The 24,223-nt window shown below is 36.4% G+C and overlaps 2 protein-coding genes across 3 annotated transcripts; one reads left to right on the plus strand and one right to left on the minus strand.

Annotated features, from left to right (window-relative positions):
* Window positions 1-23,535, minus strand: LOC6557888. Of its 2 annotated transcripts, XM_032743088.2 has the most exons (8): window positions 23,198-23,535; window positions 7,723-7,989; window positions 6,447-6,534; window positions 5,768-5,853; window positions 3,986-4,093; window positions 2,173-2,232; window positions 1,205-1,276; window positions 1-552 (listed from the first exon to the last, which is right to left on the minus strand). In XM_032743088.2, the coding sequence occupies exons 2-8, from the start codon at window positions 7,882-7,884 to the stop codon at window positions 7-9; spliced, it is 1,122 nt and encodes a 373-aa protein (XP_032598979.1). In that variant the 5' UTR covers window positions 7,885-7,989; window positions 23,198-23,535; the 3' UTR covers window positions 1-6. The 2 variants fall into 2 exon arrangements, with proteins under 2 accessions (XP_032598979.1, XP_032598980.1); XM_032743089.2 differs by lacking the exons at window positions 7,723-7,989; window positions 23,198-23,535 and adding an exon at window positions 6,842-6,912.
* On the plus strand, window positions 15,802-17,178 carry LOC6557889. Its single transcript, XM_001985217.3, has 5 exons — window positions 15,802-15,922; window positions 15,982-16,042; window positions 16,104-16,332; window positions 16,525-16,696; window positions 16,772-17,178. Exons 1-5 carry the CDS (start codon window positions 15,817-15,819, stop codon window positions 17,104-17,106), a joined length of 903 nt encoding a protein of 300 aa, XP_001985253.2. The 5' UTR covers window positions 15,802-15,816; the 3' UTR covers window positions 17,107-17,178.
* Window positions 23,536-24,223: the final 688 nt, after the last annotated feature.

Here is a 24,223-nt window from a genome sequence, read left to right on the forward strand (position 1 = left end):
CCAATGTCAAACCGACGCCAGCGACGAGCTGCTGTCATAGGCCACCAACAGTGAGTCGTTCTCATCGCTGCCGCTGCCCGCACTGCGCTCGGACTCATTGATGACCTCCAGCTGGGTTTGCGGTCGACTGATTTTGTATTTATTGTGCCGCTTATTGATCAGCACGCTGCGTATGTTATTGTTACTGCGACGACCCCTTATCTTCATAGTTGCCGTTCGTGTGCGCCTCGTTTTGGGCGCTCCCTTGCCCAGCATGCTGCAATCAGCGTCGTCCTGCTGTTCCAGCTCCAGCTGTTGCTCATCCTCATCCTCATAGTAGTCGTAGTAGTCATCATAATCATAGCCCACTCCATCATCTGTCGCCTCGTCCTCATCCTCGTCATCGTCGTCGTAGTCAAAGTCAAAGTCAAAGATGGCACAACAGCCGCTCTCCACCTCGACGCTGTAGCGTCGCTGTCTTTGCCTGGAGCGTTTGCCCTCCAGTTGGACTGACGAGGATTTGCTGTGTGTGCTCACGCTCTTGTACATGGGTGCAAATATGGCGGTTTTGGCCTAGATTTGATTGCAATAATAAACAAATTAGTATAATTTATAACCTTCATATTTGGTTATAAAAATCTACAGATTTATATTATTATTATTATGATTATTATTATTATTATTATTATTATTATTATTATTATTATTATTATTATTATTATTATTATTATTATTATTAATATTATTATTATTATTATTATTATGATTATTATTATTATTATTATTATTATTATTATTATTATTATTATTATTATTATTATTATTATTATTTTATTTAAATGATAAACTATTATTGTCCTTTCTTGTAAATATTTAAGTTAATTAAATTGATGAAAATGTGTAGATAATAATACCATTCCAATTTGCTACAAATTATATATTTTTTATTCAAGCAATTTAAGATTGATATATTTTTAAAACTTATTAGTTGACTGCTAAATTTGGAGAAAAAGTGTGAAGCACTTAAAATTTACACTTAATTAAGTAAAACTATATAAAAATACTAGATTTTCATTAATAATAAAATTGAGTTTTCTTTTAGATATCTGATTGTGGTAAATATTCAGAACTTATCTTTTTGCTAAACTGTATTCTGTTTTAAAAGTCATTTCAATATGTCGAATCCTCTTTATGTACTGATCTGGATGAACTAAATTGAACTTACCTCCGGTCCACGCCAGGTAATGCCTGAACGCACAAGATTGTAGAAGCGAAGCACTCCCCACATGGCCAGCACCTGTTTTGTTTCGATTGGATTAAAGTTTAAATTGAGTAACATAAGTTCAATTTAGGTCAAGACACACTTTCACACACAAGCACACACACACACATAGAATACGACGCTCTTGTGGCTGAAGGACTCTAAATGACCGGAAAAACATTTGTATTCTCGTAAACGATTTAATGGGCTTTAGCTATATTTATGTTATTCATTGCATTTGTTGTGTTTTACTTCAGACAAAAAGCTGAAATCGATAAATTATTCATACCGATTCTAATGAACTAATTGAAAATAAATTGTTTAGTTTAGTTCATTTGATACGATTATTATTAATTGAATTTCAGTTGCTTTGTTGCTTGGCTATAAAGCGAATACTTCAAATGGCAATTAACATTTTCTAAATTTTGAAAATATTTATTTTTGAATTTGTCCCTCTGACTTCATTAGTTTTATTTAAAAAAATGGCAATTAATAAAATTATTTTGTATAACCGAATATTACTTTTGTATGAGCGTGCCAAATGGTCGCTTTTCGCTAATGGTTTTTTGAGCAATTCTGCTGAGTGCTTTGTCGACTTTGATATGTGTTTCATATAATTTAAGCTTTAATTAATAGCAATTTTTCCTAAATGCTTAGATTGGATTCATTCGTTTGTTATTATTTTAATTATACTTATATACCATTGAAAAGCAGTGGAATATAAAGATGTAAATTGAGTAAAAATCGAAAAGTGCAAATCGAAACTGTGAACTTTTAGTGTAAACAAATAAAAAGTATTCGATCACAGAGTTTCTTAACGATTAAGCCCTGGAACGGTGAACTTAAAACTTTTTTTAAAAATCAAATGGGCCATTAACGCAATCGCTTAAATAACATACATAACTTTTGGCAAAGTTTGCTTGTTTACTTACGTTAATTAAAGCACGCGCTATGAAAAATGCGACTTCCGCCTTGCACATGGCATCAAATTGCTGTAGAATAGAGGAAAATGTATCAAAATCAATTTAATTTATGATAAAGGATTTTACAATTATTCCATTAAACTTGATCAAGTGGTTGTTGCTGTTTTAATGCATTTAAATGGAAGCTTATTGAATTTAAATGAACTGAAATGGTCAAAACATGCCACAAAAGAACAAAAATCAAAAACAAAACCCCTAAAGCAGTCTACTCAAGTCATAAACTAAATTATACCCTGTACCAAATATAATACTGCTGCTAAAAATACTTTTTTTTATAAATATATTTAGTTGGATATGTTAATATAATGCTAATATATATAGATTATTTGTGATATCCGCTGATTTATTATGCCATTTTACAAGCATTTTCAGATACAGACTACTATGCAAAAAGACAGCACAAAACTCTACCTCATTGAAGGTTTTTCGTGTCATGGCGATGAGAGCGCAAGAACCATGAATTTTTTACCTCTACGATTGCAATAAATTATGCATGAGGTAGAAATTTTTGTAACGTTTTCGCAGAAAAAAAAAATAGAAGACAACAAGAAAGCAAGAACAACAATTGCAGCAGAAACGCGAACAACGAAACAGGTTTCGGTCGGAATGGAAAACGCCGCAAAACAAATGCTGGAGGCAGATAAAAATAGCGGACGGGGTAAAGTGAGAAGAGACTAAATGGCATGGAAAAATGTCAAAGTCTCAGTGGCTAAGTGTCTATTTGAGTGTGTGTGTGTGTGTGTGTGTGTGTGTGTGTGTGTAATAAGCCTGCGTTAGGTCTGGCTAAGTTCAGGAGAAGGGTAAAAAGTGAGGAAGTGCTGGTGACGAAGTAACTGAATGAACCCGGTTGTCAGCTTTGTGCTTTGCCGCGTCGCGTTGCTACTAGTTTCAAGTGGACGAACTTTTGAGGACTCTTTTTTTTGTTATTTTTTTTTTAAGTTGACCATGCGCTTCACTCTGTTACTCTGTCATGAAAACTTTTGTAAATTAAATAACTAAGATGATCTAATTACTTAAATCTGGCGTGAAAGATTCGTAAAGTATGTATGAGGTCCTTTTAATTTCGGGTTGCAACTCTTTTTGAAATTTGTTTGTATTTCTCTGCTAATAATAACGCAGATCTTGGAAAATTAATAAGTATGAGATGCTCCTTATTTATTCGTAACAATTTAATAATGTTGAATAAAGTTTCCCAATCCTGTCAGATTTGACGTGGAAAAAATTTGAATTGGTTCTGACATCTGAATGATGAGATTATTTCCATTGTAGTGCATTCAACTGTCGTCGGCACTCGACCATAACCTAAATCCTTTGTTCGATTCTAGCATAAAACAGCAGCTTTTACATATGTTACGGATTCTCCTCTTATTGTTTCTTTTGTTGTTGTTCCCTCGATATTGTTTTGTTTTTTTTTTTTTTGGTTTTCTATCATTGAGCGTTTGCAATTTATTTGTTTGTTTTGCTAGGCCTTTGTGCTTTGGCTCGAATTGATTTATGCCAAAGCGGCATTCAAGAACTCTCATTCATATAATTCACAGGCAGCTCCCGCAGCGTCGAAGCTTTTGATGGGTTATCCTCAAAGCTGGGGGGCTTAGGTTAGCTGGAGGTTTATGGGTTGGATAGTGGGGATTTTCATTAAGCAAATGGTTCACCAGCCAGCCAGTCAAAGCATTTTAAATATGCATTAAAAGCGTTTGGTTGGCGCGATAACTTTCCCTACTTGTTGGTATGTGGTAGGTTTGTCCCAAAGGATTTAACTTACCTTATTCACATGATCACGCAGCACATTCGAATAAACCATGGCGACAGCTTCCAAGGCCATAAACGTAATATACCCAATTATCCAGGGTACAATTAGACCGGGGTTTTCCTGTGGGCAACAGAACAGAGTAGAGCATAACGGAGGCATAAATATTTTATTGCCCTTTTCGAATATATTGTGGGCGATTGTCGATTCGGTGAGCTATTTACACTCCTTTAGCCTGCTATCAAATTGAAGGCATTGATTTCCTGCCTACCTTCACTATATCAAACATTTTGTGTCCCATGTGTATTTGTATGTGTGTGTGTGTATGTGTGTGCGCGCATTGTGTAATTTATATCGTTTGGGAGTAAAAACTCTGATTGCATTTTTGGCACTTTTTCGCGTGTCGCATTTTGCTTTATTTATGAAAAATGTTGCCTAGCAGCGTGCATTGCTGTTGGTGACAGTTTTTCCCGCACAGTGAAGCAGAGAAATTCTGATGGATGTTTCAAAAAATATTCATATTGTTAGAGACGAATTTTAGACTAAATTTTAAGCCAGTTAAATCATTTCAGAAATTTAATATTTAACGTTTTCACGCGTTTGCATGTTTTTAATTGAGTTTGTGTCGCGTTTTTGTCAAAACATATGCGATATATTCTGTGCTCCCCAATTTAAAAAACCAGGCACTTTTGTTAAATTGTTGTCTATACACTTTGTTGTCAAAATAGGCAGGCAGCTCTAATTAATACCAATGTTGTATGCATTATTCAAGCGCATCAGCTGCTGGCTCTCACGCAGGTCACAGACGCCTAAGGGCAAGCTGCAATTAATTTCCTCCAACATTCAAGAGCATATAAAGCAAGCTTTTCTATTCTCACACAAATGTACGCAAACACTGACACACACAGACACACACACGCACACACACACACACAGACACACACACACACAGACACACACACACACACACACACACACATATATGCACACATCCATACGCATGGCACAGTACAAATAAATGTAGCATACATTTTAGGGCCCTCGTTGTCGTTTTCGTTGTGTTTCCTTGTTGTGTATTCTTGTTTTTGTTGTGAGGTCGAAATTAAAAAATTCCACACAATACGCCACACAATATTCGCTCCAACAACTGCCTGTAATCTTTGTCATGTGTCGCCGTCACTCGTTCGCCATCCGACAGATGGATCTGTAGACCCAATTGTGTGACAAATTGTTTACTTTTTTTTTTTTTTTTTGGCAACCCTTTTACATATGCCAAACGGTTCATTTGGTCTTATTTACAAGTTTTTGGCCAAGGGTATGATGACGCTATCATAAAGTAGATCTTTAAACTAACCGTGTTTATTACTCTTTTGTAAAATTTAATGTGTTTTCGGGCAACAATTCAAATTCGTATACAAGTAAAATGAAAATTATATTTTGTTTGTCGGATCTATACATTTTGGCTGCATAAAAATATTTGATGTACACTTTGTGAAAGCACCCCACTAACATCTGTAATAAGGGCATTTGAAGTGGGGGCTGTGCTTACGGTCTAACTGGCGAATAATTTTCATTTGAATGCGCTTTGTTTGCATGGCCCTGCAAACAGTTCAGTCACAGTCACAGTCACAAAATGCGCATAATTTGCACATATGCGGCGTTAAGATATTTCAAATACCAGTTACTGTTTTTTTTTCATCTGATTGTGTTGTGTGGGGGGATGTTTACTTGTGTGGCAACCCTTTGTTGAATTGTGCAAAATGCTGAAAAGCCCTTGATCAAACATACGAAACTTACCCGACAGATGCCACATATCAAAACAATGCTCAGCAATATCATCGCCATTTGTGTGCCAATTATGGCAAAATATGCAATTTGTACACCTGCAAAATAAGAAAAGGGAAAATTGACTAAGCAAATAAAATTCGACAGTTAACAAGCATACATTGGGGAATATATTAAATCCCTACACAGATAAAAAGATTTTAACGCATTTTTCCACACAAACTTTGAAGCTGAAAATTAAATATTCAAGAGAATCAAATTACCGTCAATGTCATAAATTTCAAAATAAAATTATATTTTAAAAAAATTATTCTAGCGTCGGGTGAAAACTTTCCAGGGCAATAGCTATGTCAAAAGTGACAATATTTAAAAAATCTGGTCATTTTGACCATGGTTTGACCTCTAAGAGCGAACTTCCATTCAAAGTTACAAAACGCGGTTTTAGTTCGAAATTCATTCTAAAATTATATTTTACCAACTTTTTAGAGCCATTAAATAGTGTCTAAGCCTAATCTGATTGCACTAGGAAAAGAAAACACCAATAAATTAATAAAAAGAGAGTCATATGCCTTCAGAGTTGTTGGACTGGTTAATTATGCCCTAGAGCTTCTCATTAAATATTAAATATGCGTACACTTTATTTAAAGTCGTCAGCGTATTTTGCTTAAATATTTATGTAGCTTGTTCTTACCGTAGTAGACATCCTGTAAGTCGGCAGACTTGTGCATGTTGACACTGATGCGCCAGGAGTAGATCAGGACAATTAAGAGTGATATATTCTTAAATGACAGAGAAGTGAAAGGAAAAAGCATTAGCAAACATATCACGCATACGCAGTGGGTACCCCCATTCGTTTAAACTGTGTGCCCCTTTTGTATATCTTAATAAAACACGCGTTTGCTTTTTAACTAGATGCTGTTCAAAGTGCTAATTAGTTCATGGACTGCCTCTGTATGGAGTCCTGATATACAGCCGAATATGCAATTAAAAATTTGCGTAATTTATGCTAACAAAATATTGCGCATTAAATGACAAAGTGAATAATTTCGTACTCTGCGGGCACATTCATTATGCTGCGTGACTAACCTTTCATTTTTCGCCATCGAGTACATGCAGTACACTTTGTCATCTCAGTGAAGTGCCTCAATTCAAGAATAAAATGTGGCACTAATTGCAGACTACAGACACCCAAGAACATGGAAATTCAAAAGCTAAATAAAAATTTTACGCGACCGTTTCATGCACATCATTTTTGATATATTCACGCTGCACAGCAATTCACAAATTGCACTGGTTGTTCTTGTTTTTGTACTCTTGCTGCATATACTATTCATTGTTAGGCGGAGTACATATTAAAATCCCATGCACGATTCGTCCATTAACATAAATTAAAAGCCATCGTGAGCGTCGTGTAATTGCAATTTATATGGCAGAAGATGAAGAAGCGACTGTACGACGATAAAGTAATTGTTGCTGCCCTTTTTGGTATGACGCTCCTAATAGGAGTGCTAAGTATATATCTTAACTACACTTCTATGTCTGAACAATTATTTCAAATTTGTTTTCATGCCATTAGCTAATTAGAGGCTTTAAAAATCTTCAAAGTGCGCTTCAAAATACATTTTGATGATATTTTAGATGATGAATCGCTTAAAGCAGAAGTTACATCAAGTAAGCAACTTGAGCAACTTTAAGTTTTCTATTGTGTCAATTTCTCATTATTAATGGTAGCCTTATTATAATGTGTTAAAATAACGAGGTTTATCCGTTCACTCATTAAAATTGAAAGGAAATTCTATGAAAATTGCTGTCCATGAGAATACAAGCGAATTAATTACAGGTATAAAAGTAGAATTTTCTCACTGTGACAGTGCAAACAGTTTACAATGACATTGCGCATACGCCCCGTGGAGACGTTGTAAACAGCGTGCGACATAATAACAGGGGCAGTCCTTGCTGCAACTTACAATTGTGTAAATTGCACTTGTTATGGCCAAATTTTTGGCGTGCAACATGCGACAACAGCGAGCGCCACCAGTTAGCGGTCCATATGGATAAAGGATGACGGACTTCATTTTTTCACTACTTGCAGAGGCAACGGAAATGCAATTTTTGTGCTTTGTTTTCATATCGTTGACATCATGTCGAGTACATTGCCTCTCACTGCGTAGTTATTTCGTTGCTGTGGCTGCTGCTACTGTTTGGCGCCGATATTCCAACAGTTGATGTATGCCCTGCAAAAATTCGGGAAAAAATTGCATTTTTATTTATATTGATTTAAACTTATGCTTTCAACTAGATTTTATTTGCATTTCAAATAGCTTCGGCATTTTGGGATTTGCCTGATTGGCAATAAATTTGTTATTTGTATATGCAATACATTCTTTTCATATTTGTTTTTATTGGCTAGCCTAACGAACACCTCAAATAAAATGTTTCGCATTTGCAAATTGGCTGGTTATTGCATTTCATTGAAATGTCTAACATATAAGTAAATAATTGGGTGAATTCCGCATAAGTTATCAAATAGCTTAAGGCCTCACTTAGTTTATTTTATAATTTTATTTTACTTTATTTACTCGATTTAAAGAACTTCAGCAACACAGAAACTGCTCAGAGCTAAAATGTAGCTAGAATTTCTTGACAGCAAAGCATTTTGCACTTGCACAGAGAATTGCACAGAGAATTGCACAGAGATAAAATCAGAAAAATATATTTTAACATTGTATCAGTTAGCAAAAGAGCTAAAAGAACTTTCAACAATAGTTTACATTTTCATTTTGTTTGCTGAGATTTGCAGTCGTTAAAATGTGTATTAATATGTATCTGTGTCCTGACAATAGTATTACTCTGATAAGCGATTGATATTAGACTTTTAAAATAATAATAACTTTTGCCCAACTTTTTCATAAAAAATGCATCATTCAATTTGCTAACAATTTCTTTCTACCAAAAAAAAACATCCATTCAACCCAATCTTTTGCAAATGTAATACGATTAGAAACAAGCCAACACAACTGAAAAAGTCATCACGTTGAGAATTTCCGTGAACAAATAGGCTCGCAATCTGATCAGCTTATGTGGCACCCACACTTTTGCATGGGAAGCACAGTTGGGAAATGTGACTAACTGGTGGGAAAGGACGAGGACATGGGAGGCGCTTATTGAATCGAATTGAATCCCATTTGTGACTAGCAATTCGTGAAGCGCTTTGATGGCAACTGTCTGTCGTTGCTATATGTCAACGCTGCGATTGCAATTTGTATATTTTTGTGTAGGCTGGCAGCGCCTTTAGTTATGCAACGTTTTTGTGCATATTCAGTTAGAACAACTTGCGTGTGCCGTAAAATCAATCATACGCCAGCGTGGCCGCCAAAATCAAAATTGACACAAAAATGAAAGCAAAAACAGAATATTAATAATAATAATATGAAACCGAGAACAAAGCGCGTGTGTAATGCGATATTTCGTCTTTTTTTATTATATTTTTTTTTTATTGATTTTCATGTTTTTTCCTGAGAGCTTGTGTGTGAGTGTGCTGAGTAGAGTGTGATGTGTGTTGGTATTGAATAGCACATTGTGTTCTAGCCAGATGAGTTGGCTGATATGAAAGGGCTTGATGTATGCAATATGCATATGACACTTGACTCTGACGCAACCCATTCAAAGGCATTGTTGAAACTTGTTAAACTGCTTTGCTTCAAATGTGGTCTGCTATAATTCTTCTGCTAAACAGAATTCTGTGAATAATAGGCTAATAATTGTAAGTACACAAAACATCATGTACTGAAGTGAGTTCGAGTAGATTAGCAATAATGGTTATACTTGAGTTGTCGACTTAAAATGTGGTTATTTGTAGCATATATGTTTCGATTTCAAAGCCAATTCAGCAGTTCAGCAGTTTAAGGGCAATATTTATGTCAACTACACGCAATATTCTTGCTGGCATTCCATTATTTTACAGTGGCAAGTCAAAGCATCTTTCATGGTTATCTTATTTGTTTTACAGTCAGTGCTTTGAGTTTTAGTTTGTTTTGGTTACACATGTATTGCGTTTGATATTTTATGACACTGTCAATATTTTATATTGTGAATGGGTTTGAAAGTGGCCGGACTTTGTCCACTGTTGGCTTGTTGGCCACAGAAGTTCATTCATTATGACCAACGGAGCGTGCGAGGTATAGGAACGAATCCTTGCAATGCTCATGATTGTGTCAGTATTCCATTGTGTGTTTGCATGTTTTGTGTGTCTGATGTGCGAATTAAACGCAAATGCGGGTCGACTCATTCTGTTGAAATGGGGTTTGTGTATATAACCCCCTCCCTGTTTTCCACCAGCCGCACTATAGGTTCTTAACACGCCTTAGCTATCAATCATACGTCACAAGTTTTTGCATTAGAAATAATTACTTAAGCGCCAACTAATTGAAAGCATCTTAGAGATTTGTCTGGCGCTGATTAAGTGCTACAGACTTAGACAGCCCATCAGGCGATATTTGTCAAAAACTGACAATTTCGTGAGCATCACAAAATCGTGAGCATCATTAATTACGTATACGCCCAAGTGGCAATCACGCATTTGTTGCTTGGCCAACGTTCTACGAGTTACATGAAAAGTGTTTGTTCGTCGATTGCAATTTCTTAGAATCAGCAACCTAAGTGCCATTGTGGGGCAACATGAAAAATATCATCAAAATTCGTTGGCAGACTGTTGTATAGCATATAACTTTGAATTTAAACACTTTAAGGCGAAGCGATGGAATTGTATGGGAAATAACTTCCCAACAGTTTAAAACGAAGCGAACAAATTCTTCATAGAAAAGTAATCAGATGTTTTAAGTTTGAGTTCAGTGAGAACTTGGTGTCTTTGGTAAATCTAATGAGATTTCCTAATTTGAGATGTTTTAATATTTTCCCAATCTATGTACTGGTTTACTTTATTAAGGAATCACTCATTTTTTAAATTATTGTTGCTTTTAATATATCGATTTCGGTAATCGTCAAAACTGATGTTTCTAGTCACTCATTTAACTGCATTTTTTGAGGTATTAACAAACTACTTAAAATTAAATTAGTTCATCATTAATTTAAATTATAGACAACTACCTCGATTAATGCTGCCACTCCAATCTCTAGAGATTTTCCTAACAGCAAATGATTTCATTTATCAGACTCCTGTTTCAAATTAACTAACCGAGCCATGTCATTAGTAACTTTGCATTAGGGCAATGCTAAACAAATGTGTATAATAATGCTGTGAAAATCGATATATGTCTCATTTCTAGGCCATATCTGAGTAACGGTATTAACGCTTTTCTCAAAAAGACTTCACAAAAACAACAACACAATGAATTTTTAAAGCTAAAGCTTTTAATTTATGAGGATGTTTGTAAGTAAATGTTTGTTTACTGAACGTTATCCTCATTCAGACCGAGCACTCACGGCTAAAGCATCCCGACTTGAGTAATGCTTTTGTTTTTCTTTTGTTCTTTAACTTAAATATATGTATGTAAGATCATAATTTTAATCAATTCTCTTTTTCTGGTGCACATTTCAATTTGTTATTTTCATGGAACAAATTTTTCTTTAATTTAAATTCAATTTTTCTTGTGTAGTGAATGGTAGCTAGTTGATTATTAGATAGTTCGTTTGAGCGGGGAGTTGGAATAGTTGAATCTGTGGGGCAAATTACTCTTTGCAAGCCAAAGGCCAAAATGTGAATAAGAAAAATGAGCACAAAACGAATGTGCAAAATCTCATTTACAGTTGAGCTTAAAAATGGCAAACAAACCCAAAGGCAAAGCCCGAACAGCCGCAGATAGTTGTATAAACATTGGCCAGCTGCCAGGACACATCATCTACATTCACCGATGTCGATTGCTTCGCTTTTTTGTGTTGGGCTCCATGTGTCGACCATTTCCGGCTTGTGAGAGCTTGACTTGATGTTATTAACTTTTCTGCTTTTTTTCTTCCTCATCAAGCGTACAATTTGATAAGCTTTGATATGGATGTATGAAATGATTTTCAAAATTAAAATGGAAAAGCCCCAAGATGGTAAGAAAAAAAATAAAATTCTTGGAATGTGCGTGTTCGTGTGGGTCTTAAGTCCGTAGACAAATTGAATTAAAGATAGATATGATAAGGAAATAAACTCATGCTATGTAACTTTGTTGGCTACTGACTATAAATAAATAAAGCCATATTGTGGCAGAGGCTTAAGAAATATTGACAGCTGGGGAGAAATTTAAGTTTAATAAGAAGTGCGAGAATCCGCATCATAAGTCAAGCTTTATGAGATTATCAGTAAATGCGTATAAGCTGCAACTAAAAGCTATATCTGACTTAAGCGCAAAACCTGTATTCAAAAATTGCCATTGGCAACAATTTTTGTCATGTTTTCTGCTTCTCTCAAATCTCTCGCACATATTTACAGCATAATTCAGAGTTCATATACGCGTGTTATGGGCACGGGTTGACAAGCGCAAAACCGCAAGCCAGTTAATTACACATTGGGCCCTGTTATGTTCAGATAATCGCCACATAAAGACATTTCATTATGGCCCTTTGTTTTGGTTATGGTTTATGCTCATGTTGTGTTTGTACGCGTGTGTATCATTTTTATAATAATGTAACAATAACAACCAGAACACAAACACCAACAGTAACAGTAACAGCAACACCAAAAGAAACAAAAACAATAATAATAACAATAAGAAGCGTGTTACGCAAGTTGTGCTAACAAACTGAGCCCCAAAAATTCCGGTTCGTCCTGACCGCAGGGCTGACTTTTGTATTTGCCTAGCAAACATTAAAGTTTTCTGTTTTGCTTTGTTGCGTTTTGTTTGTTGGCTGCCTGCTTATTTGGCTAATTTATGCTACGCTTTATTGCTTGCTTTGTCGACACGCCATAACATTAAGATTTGGCCACAACATGGCTTCGACTTGGCTTCCAACTTGCCTTCAGGTTGCATGTGCCACAGGGCGTATGAGTGTTTCGGTATGTGCTCCTCTTTTGTCTTTGACTCAAAGGTGTTTGCCATGCTGTGCACATTATGATTCATTGTCGGCTTTGGACTACAGTCAAAAGGTAGCCAATTCAAAAGATTTATTAGCCTCACATAATGAAGTTCTTTAGTCAAGTTAATGGTTCTGCAGTTAAACAAGCGAAGGCAGCAGCTGCTGCTGCTGTTGTCAGCATTTATTAATGAATTCAGGCTGGAATGGGGTAACTTGGCATTATGAACAGACAAGAATAAATACATCACCAACAAACCAACCAGAAAACAGCAAATAAATAATATTATTAATTATCGACGGGGGAAGGAATCATAGAGAAACACGAATGCTAAAAACAAATAAATGTCGCAATTAATTTATTGTTTTATGAAAGCTTGATTAAATTTAAGAGTTTTGAGAATTAAATGACTTGTAATCAATTTCAATGAACTGATAAGAGTCAGCTTCGAATAGTTTTCAACTGCGTTTTATTAACTTATACTTTTATAAAACTAAGCAATAAGCACTATATTCAGTTACTAAGTACCTGTTGCTATAATAGGCTGTACATTGCGAACAATCGTGTTATCCTAATCAAGCAGCTCTATTCATTTCCTAGACCCCTTGCTTGTTTGCGCAATTCAAGCTCAATTTGTCAGCAAATGCGCGTCTGACACTGCAACAGACACTTAACAACGCCCCAGTCAAATAAGCTCAGTCAGGCCCTAACAATGCTTGTATACCCAGTACTCACTATATCCGGCTAACGTTGGGCATAGTAAACATGACCAAATCTACAGCCAATTGTCTCTCAAGGTAAATCAATCTATATTACAACGTCCAGTTTATCTATCTGCAGTTAATGATTTATTTTATGATTTTATTTTATTATATTTATGCAAGAATTTAATGTTTAATCCTAAGACTCTTTAGATCTGGCTACAGGGTATTTTTCAAGTTAACTACGCTTGGCTTTAGATTTCTTGCTACCTTTAGCTTACACTTAAACCCTAAATGTGACTGCGGCGTACGAGGCGTATGCGCAATTTAGTAACTCAGACAGCTGGGTTGGCTAAATAATGGCATTGTGTCCTTCACAACCGGTATGTGAGTGTGTACGTGTGTGTGTGTGTGTGTGCCTTAGTGTTTGCGTGATTGGGCTGGCTGGCAGACAAATTATGCAAATATGCGTTGCATATGAGCAGGGAATATTACACATACGACGAGTGTGCCATTAGCCGCCCAAGTAGGCGTCATGGGTAGTGTTTGTTGTGCCTAATCAAAAGTGCTCTAAGAAAATCGCACACACTTTGATTATAAGTCGTTACTGCTGCTATTTTATATATATGTATATAGAAGAAATCGCAACACTTCTCGGAGGCATGAACCCAAAGTGGTTGCCGCGACAGTCTCAAAATTAGAAAATCTTTTTATATGAAAGTTTTAAAGTATTTTTCTGTGTAAAAATTAATTTGTATATGATTTATATTTGACCTATGATTGATATTAAGCGGAAAACTAACAAGTTGGACTTATAATTGAAAACACTAATTAGGTATTTGATACAATTCTTTAATTCTAACAACTTTAACAACAACTAAAAACAGCTGTAAGAAAAATTATTCCATATATAAAAAATTAGATCAACACTTAAAGGGGAGATAATATGTGTAGAAAATTCGACGAAATTGAGCTGAAATTGTTCCCAGGAACGTTCGTTGGAAACTAACCAAAATTGAAGTGTGCAGAGTGGCGCATATGAGTATTTTGTCATGTTGTTTATTTTATTTGGCTCATGTAAGAAATTCAAAAATTGTCGGATTTCCTGTTACGAACACATAACACACAAGCTGCCACTATGTGTGTGTGTGTGTGTAAGCGTACAACGGTGCGTCGGCTGTCGACTAGTCAAGTGGCTGCGCTCTCAGTTGGTTGTTTTTGGGATCTTGGCTGTTGCTGCGACGCTCGTTTGCCGCGTGTTTACAAATTTAAAAATTTGTTTGTGTTTGCTTTCCCTGGTCGGGCGAAATGGTTGTTGGGTGCGGCTGGCTGCGAGGCGGTCGTGTGGCATTTAACGTGAATTGTCATAACTCTGCGTGTTGTGCTCGTGACTTTTAAAGAAATTGTTTTATACACCGCCCCATCACTTGGCGCATTCACTTAACCGGTAAAGAGGTGTCATGACATTGTCTTTACCTACATAATAAATGGTTTCATTTAATCAAAGACTTTTATAGGGCACAGCTCTAGGTTAAATGTATGTCTGTTTGTGTGTGAAACGTGAGCGTGGCACATCAGCCATGGTTAAGTAAACTTTATCCTGCGGTTGACATAAATCAACATTAGCATAGGCTCAAGCTGATGAAAGGGACTTTTTTGCGCGCCGAAAAAAACCAGCCTTAATAAATTTGAATTTAAAATCTTCATGGCTCATCAAAATTGGTTTAATTTCTTTATAAATTATAATTTGTGAGAATGAGCATTAAAAACATTGCTGAGTCATGCTAATTGGAATACGCCGGAAATTACGCTTTGCCAAGTAGTAACGGAAATGATTGCAACGGCGTTGATTGCAAAAATTTAATGGCTTCAAATGTGCCAAGTCATATTAAAGTACTTGGACACATTCTGGCCAATTCTAACAGCAATTGTACATTTAAATTTAATGTCTACTGAAGGAAGACACTAGCAAATCGAGTTCATCTTAACTCAAGAAATTTAGAACGAAAAGGAGGAATATGAAATACTCTGTTATTGAGGGCATAAGAGTATATTGGTATTCTAATAAGTCCGTCATAAGCACAGTTATTTTTTCGACAGAGACTTGATACTAATACTTTGAATATATATTTATTAAAGTCACAGCGTCGGTTGTAAAATGTAGTTCTTTTGTGCAATCTTATGCCTTATGCGAAGTTTTTGGTTAGCCTTATCGAAATGTTTTATATTCTATATATTGTGTATGTATATATATATATATATATATGGTGATATTACTTGGCGTACCGCAGTATCGTTTTAGTAGGCTACAAGAACAGAAGTGAATAAATTTATCGCATACTACAATGGCAATTCCGGACTGCGGTTGGATTGTTCTGGTCACGGTATTGTCAATAGCTCTTGTTGTGGCTGTTTCAACGGTTTACTATAACAGTCAGCATCAATTTTCAGGTGGGTCGTGTGTCTCAAGTGAATCGGTTTTCGAATTATTTTTGTGTTTTAATGAACAGAGTATAACCGATGCCAGCAGGAGAAAGAAATTCGAATTTCAGCAACACCATCACCAGCTCCGTGAGTAACCGTGCAGAGTGACTATTGTGTCCGCATTTCGAAAAATATATTGTTTTCTCAGAGATAACATAATGTACAAGCATCTGGCCTCCCTCGTATACCTAAACTCCGATCTCGACGCCTTTTTGTACCGCTGCACTGCAATTGTCCTGTCGTCGACAAAACTTCTGACCACGACCCATTGCGTGGGCAACGGTGTAAATCGAAAGCCCAATAGAGCTTTGTTCGGGTACAGCGATTTGAGAAACTTTAATATTTTAGAGCATCCTGAGATGACGATTGAAATAATGGTACTGTTAAATAGTCGACAAAGACATGGTGCTAAAGATATTCAAATTTGGAATAACATGTTCATTATAAATTGTACTTTATGTTGATTTGGTATCTTTGTTTGAAGAATTTGGAATATTTTTGGCATTTCCGTTGAATTAGATAAGGTGTTGCTTGGAATATCTGATGGTTTCAATATTTTTTTTTTACAGCAAAATAACATTAAATTCCTTAATAACGATCTTGCCCTGCTTGAGCTGGCCAAACCCATTGATTTTGATAAACCGGCATTGTCAAATGTGAGTGTGGCTTCGCTTTGCACTGAATATGAAATGGTGGCAGATCCAAAGTTTAATGCTGTAGGCTTTGCTCAGAACGATGATGGTCAGTCATGAATATTATTATTATATTGTTGTACAAGCTCTAAGATCACCCATTCTACGTTTTCGATGCTCACAGATACCAACTGCAATATGTTCAGTTCGCGCCTTGTCAAATCTATGGAGTGCGCGAATGTGCCGGTCAAGCCTGAAGTGGAAGGCCTTTATATACCCAGGACGCATCTGTGCTTGGCACCCATTCCGGCTGACTCGCAACCCAGCCAGAACGGTAGCTGCACCAAATGCTTGATGGCCAGCACCAGTGTGCTTCATTTGGAGCGGTATGATGGCAGCATATGTGTGGCGGGCATTGCCACACCCACCAAGAGCAAGTGCGTTGTGAATAAAAATCCGATTTATTACACGAGCATCGGGAGTAGCAGTGCTACGTATTTCATTGGCATGGAATACTAGTTCTTCATATTTCCCAAACATTTGTGACTAATTATGAAATACTGTCGACTAATTATAAAAAAATTCCACATATCCGATGGTGCAAAATGAATGTAGCTTGAATATATGTTTATAAAGTACTATGTTTGTATGTATATCACAAAAATAATCAACAAATGTTATTTGCAAAAGAATGTGTCGGCATTTTGCGTATTAAGCGACGAATAATACGGAGAGCTGAAGAGATAACGATAAATATATATTTTTTTAGAACTTTGTGCCTGATTTTAGCATTTTGTGAAATTATATAAGAGAGCTTTAGTGAAGATAACTTATATGTATATCATTGGTTGCACCAGATTGCACCACATCGATGGCACGATCTATCTTTAAAATGCAAGTGAGCCAAGCCACGCCCCACTAACTGAACAAAAGTCTATATTACACACAACTTTAGAGCTAGAATCACAAAATTGAAATTGTAATTTACTGACCTTTTTCAGTGGTCGATACTCTGACTATTTAAATGACTATTCGTACGGCAGTCTAAGAGTATTCCAAAGTCGGCTAATCAAATCAATTTGACTACTATATTTTTGACTGATTGTTTTCTTTTTTTTCTCAGCTCAGCATATTGTTGTGATTAAGAATATACATTTGCACATATATGTATATATTTTATACAAATAGAAACAACTTTGGGAAACAAAAAACTTTGTCAGTCAGTGCGAAGTCTAAGCTTGAGTCACAAAATAATTTGCCACAAACTAAATTGTCGTAAGGCTGAGATAGAGAAGCAGCTCAAGGACAATAGGGCATGTCAGGCCCTAACTGACTGAAACTGTCAACTGACGTCTGTATTTCCAGCTGTCTCTATCATTTTCGCCATCAGTCTCAGTCTCAGTCTCTGTCTCTGTCTCTGTCTCCTCTGTAAATGGGCAAATGCAAAGTTTAGTTGTAGGCAACTTTTTGGTAAACGCTGGCTTGCATCGTCTTTTTTGGTGGATGGTTTGGTTTGCTGGGTGATGTTTTTATATGTAACAACACTAAGTATTTGCCACATTAAAGACCACTTAGTCTAATTGCAGTCGCAAAGCTACAACTTTTAACTGTCAGCTTTAAGCCATGCAACGCGAATATAATAACACATTATTATGTGGTCGTCGTCTGAAAACTAAAAGCAATTAAAGCCACTTGTCAACAGCTGCTTCGAGCGTGTTTTTATCCCTTGTTCTGTTCTCTAGTTCTTTTCTGGGCTACTGACTGGCTTGGTTTTTGCTGCTCCATTTGCGCGATGCATAAAATTTGACTGATTAAGTATCAGGGAGGAAGTTAAGTGGGTTTGCGTGCACTTGGACTTGGACTGGGGCATGGAATGGGACATCAACGACCAACTGATGGAAGTGATTCTAACTGCAGCTGCAGGCAATCGTCGTCTAGCAGTAAAAGTTTACTTTGGCATCTGCTGTTTTCTTACCCTGTGGATCATTGTTATAGGGTATATTCATGGAAATTGTGCAAATGTGTGTATCTGAGTATCTGATGGCAAATTACAAGTTCCATCCACGAGCATTATAGTTTGAAAGCATGATGATTAAAAGGAATGTCTGTAACTTTATCATGTTATCATCTACTATACTATTTTTCGTGATCTATGAGTAACTCATAGTCAATCAGTTAAAGGCATTGTAGTTTTTGTGTGGTTTGCTTGGTTTAATGTAAGCCACATTATATTTGGGTTTGTTTTAGCCTCATCTCATTTTATTGTTGATGCCTTTGTGAGCATCCTTCGGGCAGCTGTTGAAGTCATTTGACGACGCCTTTTGATGTTACCGCCAACAATTGCGGGTTCAATGTGTTTGCTACCGTAATTTGATGACCTTGTCCAAATCGAGCTTCTTTTACGACTATGCAGGGATGGAGCTAAGGGCTAAGATGCGTACTGGATGATAATGAAATCAAGTCAATGCAAAGTTAACATATATTTTTCTTTAAGTCCGCAAAGAAATGTCAATGCTCTTGGCTCAGTAATAAAAGACATTCTTTAAGAATGTTCGACTACATTTTTGATAGATTTTCCAGATTTTACTGCATATACCAATCACATCTAACACATCACATGAAATGTTTACATATATATGCATATATATTCAAAGAGATCCATATTAAAAGACCCAATAAAAATTCTCTCAAAAATTGTATTTTCTCTCTTGAATTATAATAACGCAAAAATTACATTTTACTTGGTTATTCACCAATGAATAATGAAAAATTTCAAATAAAGCAGACTTTTAAATTAGAAAAAGACAAATAAGGCCAATAGTTTTCTTATAAGCCAAGGAATTCGATTTTAGCTATGTTTAAACATTGAATTGGAATGAATGATCGAATGCCAAACTGATATTAATTTATTAACATAAATACATATTGAAGTAAGGGGAATCTCAATTGCTTATTTGATTTAAGGACATCGCCGTTGTTAACGCTAGTTAGCGCCATTTAAGTATTGTCGGCGTTTTCAATTGAATGCCGACTGTCGAATATAAAAAATTAGCATATTTTATTAAATTCCCGCACAAATATCCAATCAATAATGTAGTGCACCAACCAACACCGGAACAGGCAGACGGCTCAAGCTGAGCCGTGCCAAATTAAGTATGCATACGTATTCAAATGGCTCAAGCGAGGCACAGGAAGAGAAACAGGCAAATCCAAAGGCAAAGCTGGCTGCACAAATATGTACACACACACACATACATGCATACACATACACACACATACATATACAGTAAATATTGGGGATTTGGAATGTATGCCCAGGAGAGAGATTTTTGGTTTTTCCAGACCAGCACCCCGACCGCTTTATATTGGTTCAGGCACATCATTAAAGCTCCAAAGAATCTTTCCTTATTGCTGAGTGCGTCTGGCTGCTCTCATTTTGTTTTTGTTTTGGTTTTCCGTTGCCGCAGTTCGAATTTCTCGGCATTATGCCAAAGAAACTGAAAATAAATAACCCAGTCCCATACAAAGAAACAAAAAGTAGTATGAAAGAAATTATGGTATGCATAAAAGGAAATTAATGGCTATGCGTGAGCTGTGCAAGGACAAAGCGACGCCTAATAGACCCAATGTTCCGTGCGGGTTTTAATTAGTCGCAGCCCCGCTTACCAATCGCCACATTCCGTTGCCACATTTATTTGGCTTTTACAATTTAGTATGCGTAATTTCCCCTCCTCGCCATTCATACGTGAATATTTAATTTCGTTTTGTATATAACTCTAGTCTTTATCCCTCTTGTTGCTGTTGGTCTTGCTTCCCTTTTCGCATATGACATTGTTATTGCTCCCATTTACTATTATTATTTATTGTCTGACTTATGACTTGAGTTGAGTGCAGCTGGTTATAAAATGCTGCCAATGCTGTGAAGCAGGCGATAGACTTTTGCAATTGATGGTATATGGTTGCGTGCTCGATAAGTATAACACTCGCCAAACTATTTTATGTAAATTAGCAAGCTTCTTCGCTTAATGTCCTTTGTCATGCCAGATTGTAAAAGTCTTTTCATATTTCGTACTTGATTTACATTCCAATTGTTCACAAATATTTATAGTGACACAGTAATATATAATAAATATAAATATTTTAAATAACAATTGAAAGCAATTTTTAATCGAATAAAAGAAGACACATTTTTACATTATTTGATGCATTTGAAATATTTTCGAATGAAAAGAATTAGGCTTTTATGGCCTAAAGTAGAGTAAAATTTAAAATAAATATTTATATAAATAAAGTATGGCTGAGTCAGAAACTCTAAGTGAGTTCTTAATTAAGATTTAAAAGTCTTTTCTTATTCATTGCCGATATTTTATGGTTATTGTCAATTAAAGATGTCTCCCTGAGTAGAGCAAAACTTTTTGTTGAGTGAAATTGTTATGGCCGAAAAGAGCTGCGTGCAAAGAGCAACGATTTTCATTCAAAAGTTGAACGCATTGACAACTATTGGAGGCCAATGCCAAAAGTAGTTTATGCCACAAGAAAAAACTTAAACAAAGTGCCATTGCTTGTTGAGTGCTGCGAATTGTGAGTTCCGGCTCTCGTTTGGTGTAGATCGCACTTAGTCGGGGCAGTCAATCCTTAAGCCATTTGCATATTCATTTTGCAATACTTTGTCCCAACTTTCGAGTGGATTACTTCAACTTGGACCGTCGCCCGTTCAAGTTGCCAGTTGCGACAATTCGAGTGGAAAACTTAAGCCCAAAGTGCAGCAGATATTGCTTTTCAGTTTTATGATTTTTGCCCAAAATTGAACTTGAACTTGAAATAGCTGCCACCGAAATATGCCAGCGCGGCTAATGCTCACTGTAAATAATTAAAATGAATGTCTTTATTTAGAGTGGAGCCTAAGGCCAGTTTCTGGCACTTACAACTTAATTGTAAGCTTAGACTCAATGGCAACAAAAACAACTCCGAAAATGAGGAGGCTTCCAACAACTAATGAGCGTATTGTTTGTCAGATAAATGCGGAGCAAACGAAAAAGGGCAGGGCAGTTCGGGGAATCGCAAAGGGTTGAATTGCCTTGAAAACTTTGGCTAGCGCATGTTGCTTTTGGCCATTTTTTGTTTGAGATCTTCTTGGCACTTGTATTGGGATTTTGAGAAACTGCTTTCCCTATTTGTTTATATAAACTACGAATCACATGGATGCACACACACACAATATTCAAATCTATTATACACAATTGATTTTACTTTATTAAATATTCTTTGAGCTTAACAAATATTTTTGTGTATTTTGAAGTCTCTTGAGACAAATATTCACAAATGCACTTGATTGTTTTCACTTGAATTGAGAAATTGGTTGAACAGAAACTTTTACCAGACAATTAATTAAATCTTTTTGGACTTTGCTTTAAAGTGCAATATCATGGAAAGTAATTAAATTTTTGGCAATTCGTTTAATTGAGTTTTAAGCCGCAACTTGTGCCCCAAATTGAAAGTTGCCAACGCCTTTGTTGCCCTCCTATCGTCTCCATCTCAATCTTTGTCTATTTCCGTAACAGACAGTCCCTCTCTCTTTCTCTCGCTCTCTCTCTCACACAATTTTACTTGGTACCAATTCATTTACTTTTTTTTAAGATTTTTATTTTTTTTTTGCGGTTTTGGCGTTTGCATCGCACATTTTACGGCCACTCCCAGCGACTGTTTGCGCTGTAATTAAGTGCGTCTAATTTGTGTTAAGCGCCGCGCCACTTGAGCATTGCCTTTTTTTGTTGTTTTTGCTGTCCTATGCTCGTCCTGTGCGCGTCTGGGACTCGTCCTAAGCCTAAGCAAAGCCCAGGCGTTTCACGTTTCCACGTGTAGGCTTTAAAGGATGCGACTGTCGTTGCCAAAGGCAAACTGCCGTAAAATTGCCATCTACGCGATACTCCTTTGGGAATTTGTTGTCAACATTTTTGTGAGTGATTTCAGCGTGTGTGAGTGTGTGTGTGAGTGTTTTCGTGTTCAATTTTCCGTTGACTTCTTAAGGTGCAGCGGGGCGCATAAGCAGTGAGTCTTACACGCTTCAAGACATGTTTATTTTGAATGAGCATGTGACTCCACTCAAGTATATTCCTCGCTTATGCAGAGTGAATAAAGGTGATAAAGATTCGAACACTTTTAGGTATGAGTGTTGTAAACCAATCATACTCAAGTGTTGAATTTTCCGTAGTAGTCCAGAAATATAATTAATTTTTGTTAATTATTCATAACAAATCATTTACCAACTTTAATTAATTGAAAGTTGTGCCTTGCACCGGAGATTGGCTTACAATTTTATGCAGTCGACTAATTAGTATAAGCCAGATACAATCCTGCCAGACAAAACATGTACGTATGTGTGCTTACAACATTTACGTGTCGCATTAATATAGATTTAAAAAAAGCAGTCTGCACATTCAGCACAAGCAGACGTTATTTGAGGCGCACTAATTAATTTTTTCCAGCTTTAATGTACAAATTAAATCGTATTATCCTATTGCTAATGCTTTGAATTTCACCGTTCTCTTTAAATACCTGAAGCCCTTGTGAAACATAAGCTCTAATTAACGCTTAAGCTTGAGCAACTTACCCAAGTGTTCAGTAGCTGCGCTTAAAATTTGATTTTTCTCTTGCTTCTTTCACTTTTCTTTTGCACCTTTTGCTTGTGGTAAACTTTTTTTTTGTTCTGAAAGTATAAACTTTCTTCACGCTTTTGAAAAAATGCCTTAAAATTAGTTTTTCGACACGATTCGCATGCACTTTGCCGGCAGATTTATGGCCGTGCCTTTAGAACGACTCTTTTTACTTGGCGCTCAAAAGCAGGCAACGCTTTTCCTATGCCTTTTCGTTCAATTTGTGTCACTTATACAGTCGCACACACACGATTAGCTATTGCTGCTTATCCTGTTACTGCTGTTACTGCTGTTACTGCTGTTGCTGCTGTTGCTGCTGCTGCTGCTGCTGCTGCGTTGGCAACGCGTACGAAACGGCAACTGTTTTGTGTTTTATCAGCACGGCCGTATTTAAGGCAGATGGCGAAAGCTTTTGGCGTGGAGCTTTTACGAGAGAGCACTCGTCTGTTTTCGACCAATTCTGGTATCCGTTTCGACCAATTTGCTATTGGCCGTTTGGCCACTTGATTGTTGTTAGCCGCCAATTGTTTTGAAAGCAACATATCGCTGCCAGAGCCAAGCCTTATGCTTCTCAGTGCTGGCCGGCATGGCCATACACTTTTTATTCGCATCGGTGTACCGAGATGCAAATAGCAAAAGGAAGGTACAGGAAAAGAGGAGTACTGCATGCAAATCATTCGATCCTCATAAATTATTGGCCACCGCCAGCCAAGAAAATAAACTGCAATTTATCTTCGAGGCTCTCCATGTGGCAGTGTACAGGCCCTTGGCTATACGGTACCAGTTTGGATTGGCTGATTTATTTTTTTGATTTTGAGGTATGGTAGTTTATTGCTCAGTTTGGCGTAGTCTCAAGAGTGTTGGCTCATAAATATTATTCTTTTCTTTTTTGAGCATACCAAAATATTGAGATCTATGTGATAGTGTAGTATATTTTTTAATTAAAATTTACGGACTGTTATCATAACCTTCATCCAATCACA

This window comes from Drosophila grimshawi, unplaced genomic scaffold (assembly GCF_018153295.1).
Source record: "Drosophila grimshawi isolate 15287-2541.00 unplaced genomic scaffold, ASM1815329v1 contig_44, whole genome shotgun sequence".
Lineage (NCBI taxonomy): Eukaryota > Metazoa > Arthropoda > Insecta > Diptera > Drosophilidae > Drosophila > Drosophila grimshawi.

Coding starts and splice junctions, on each gene's coding strand:
- LOC6557888 (XM_032743088.2), bottom strand. CDS start 7,884: ATGAAAACAAAGCACAAAAATTGCATTTCCGTTGCCTCTGCAAGTAGT. Junction 4,094..5,767: donor TGATATGTGGCATCTGTCGG/GTAAGTTTCGTA, acceptor TGTTGCCCACAG/GAAAACCCCGGTCTAATTGT. Junction 553..1,204: donor TTACCTGGCGTGGACCGGAG/GTAAGTTCAATT, acceptor AATCAAATCTAG/GCCAAAACCGCCATATTTGC.
- LOC6557889 (XM_001985217.3), top strand. CDS start 15,817: ATGGCAATTCCGGACTGCGGTTGGATTGTTCTGGTCACGGTATTGTCA. Junction 16,333..16,524: donor AGATGACGATTGAAATAATG/GTACTGTTAAAT, acceptor TTTTTTTTACAG/CAAAATAACATTAAATTCCT. Junction 16,697..16,771: donor CTTTGCTCAGAACGATGATG/GTCAGTCATGAA, acceptor CGATGCTCACAG/ATACCAACTGCAATATGTTC.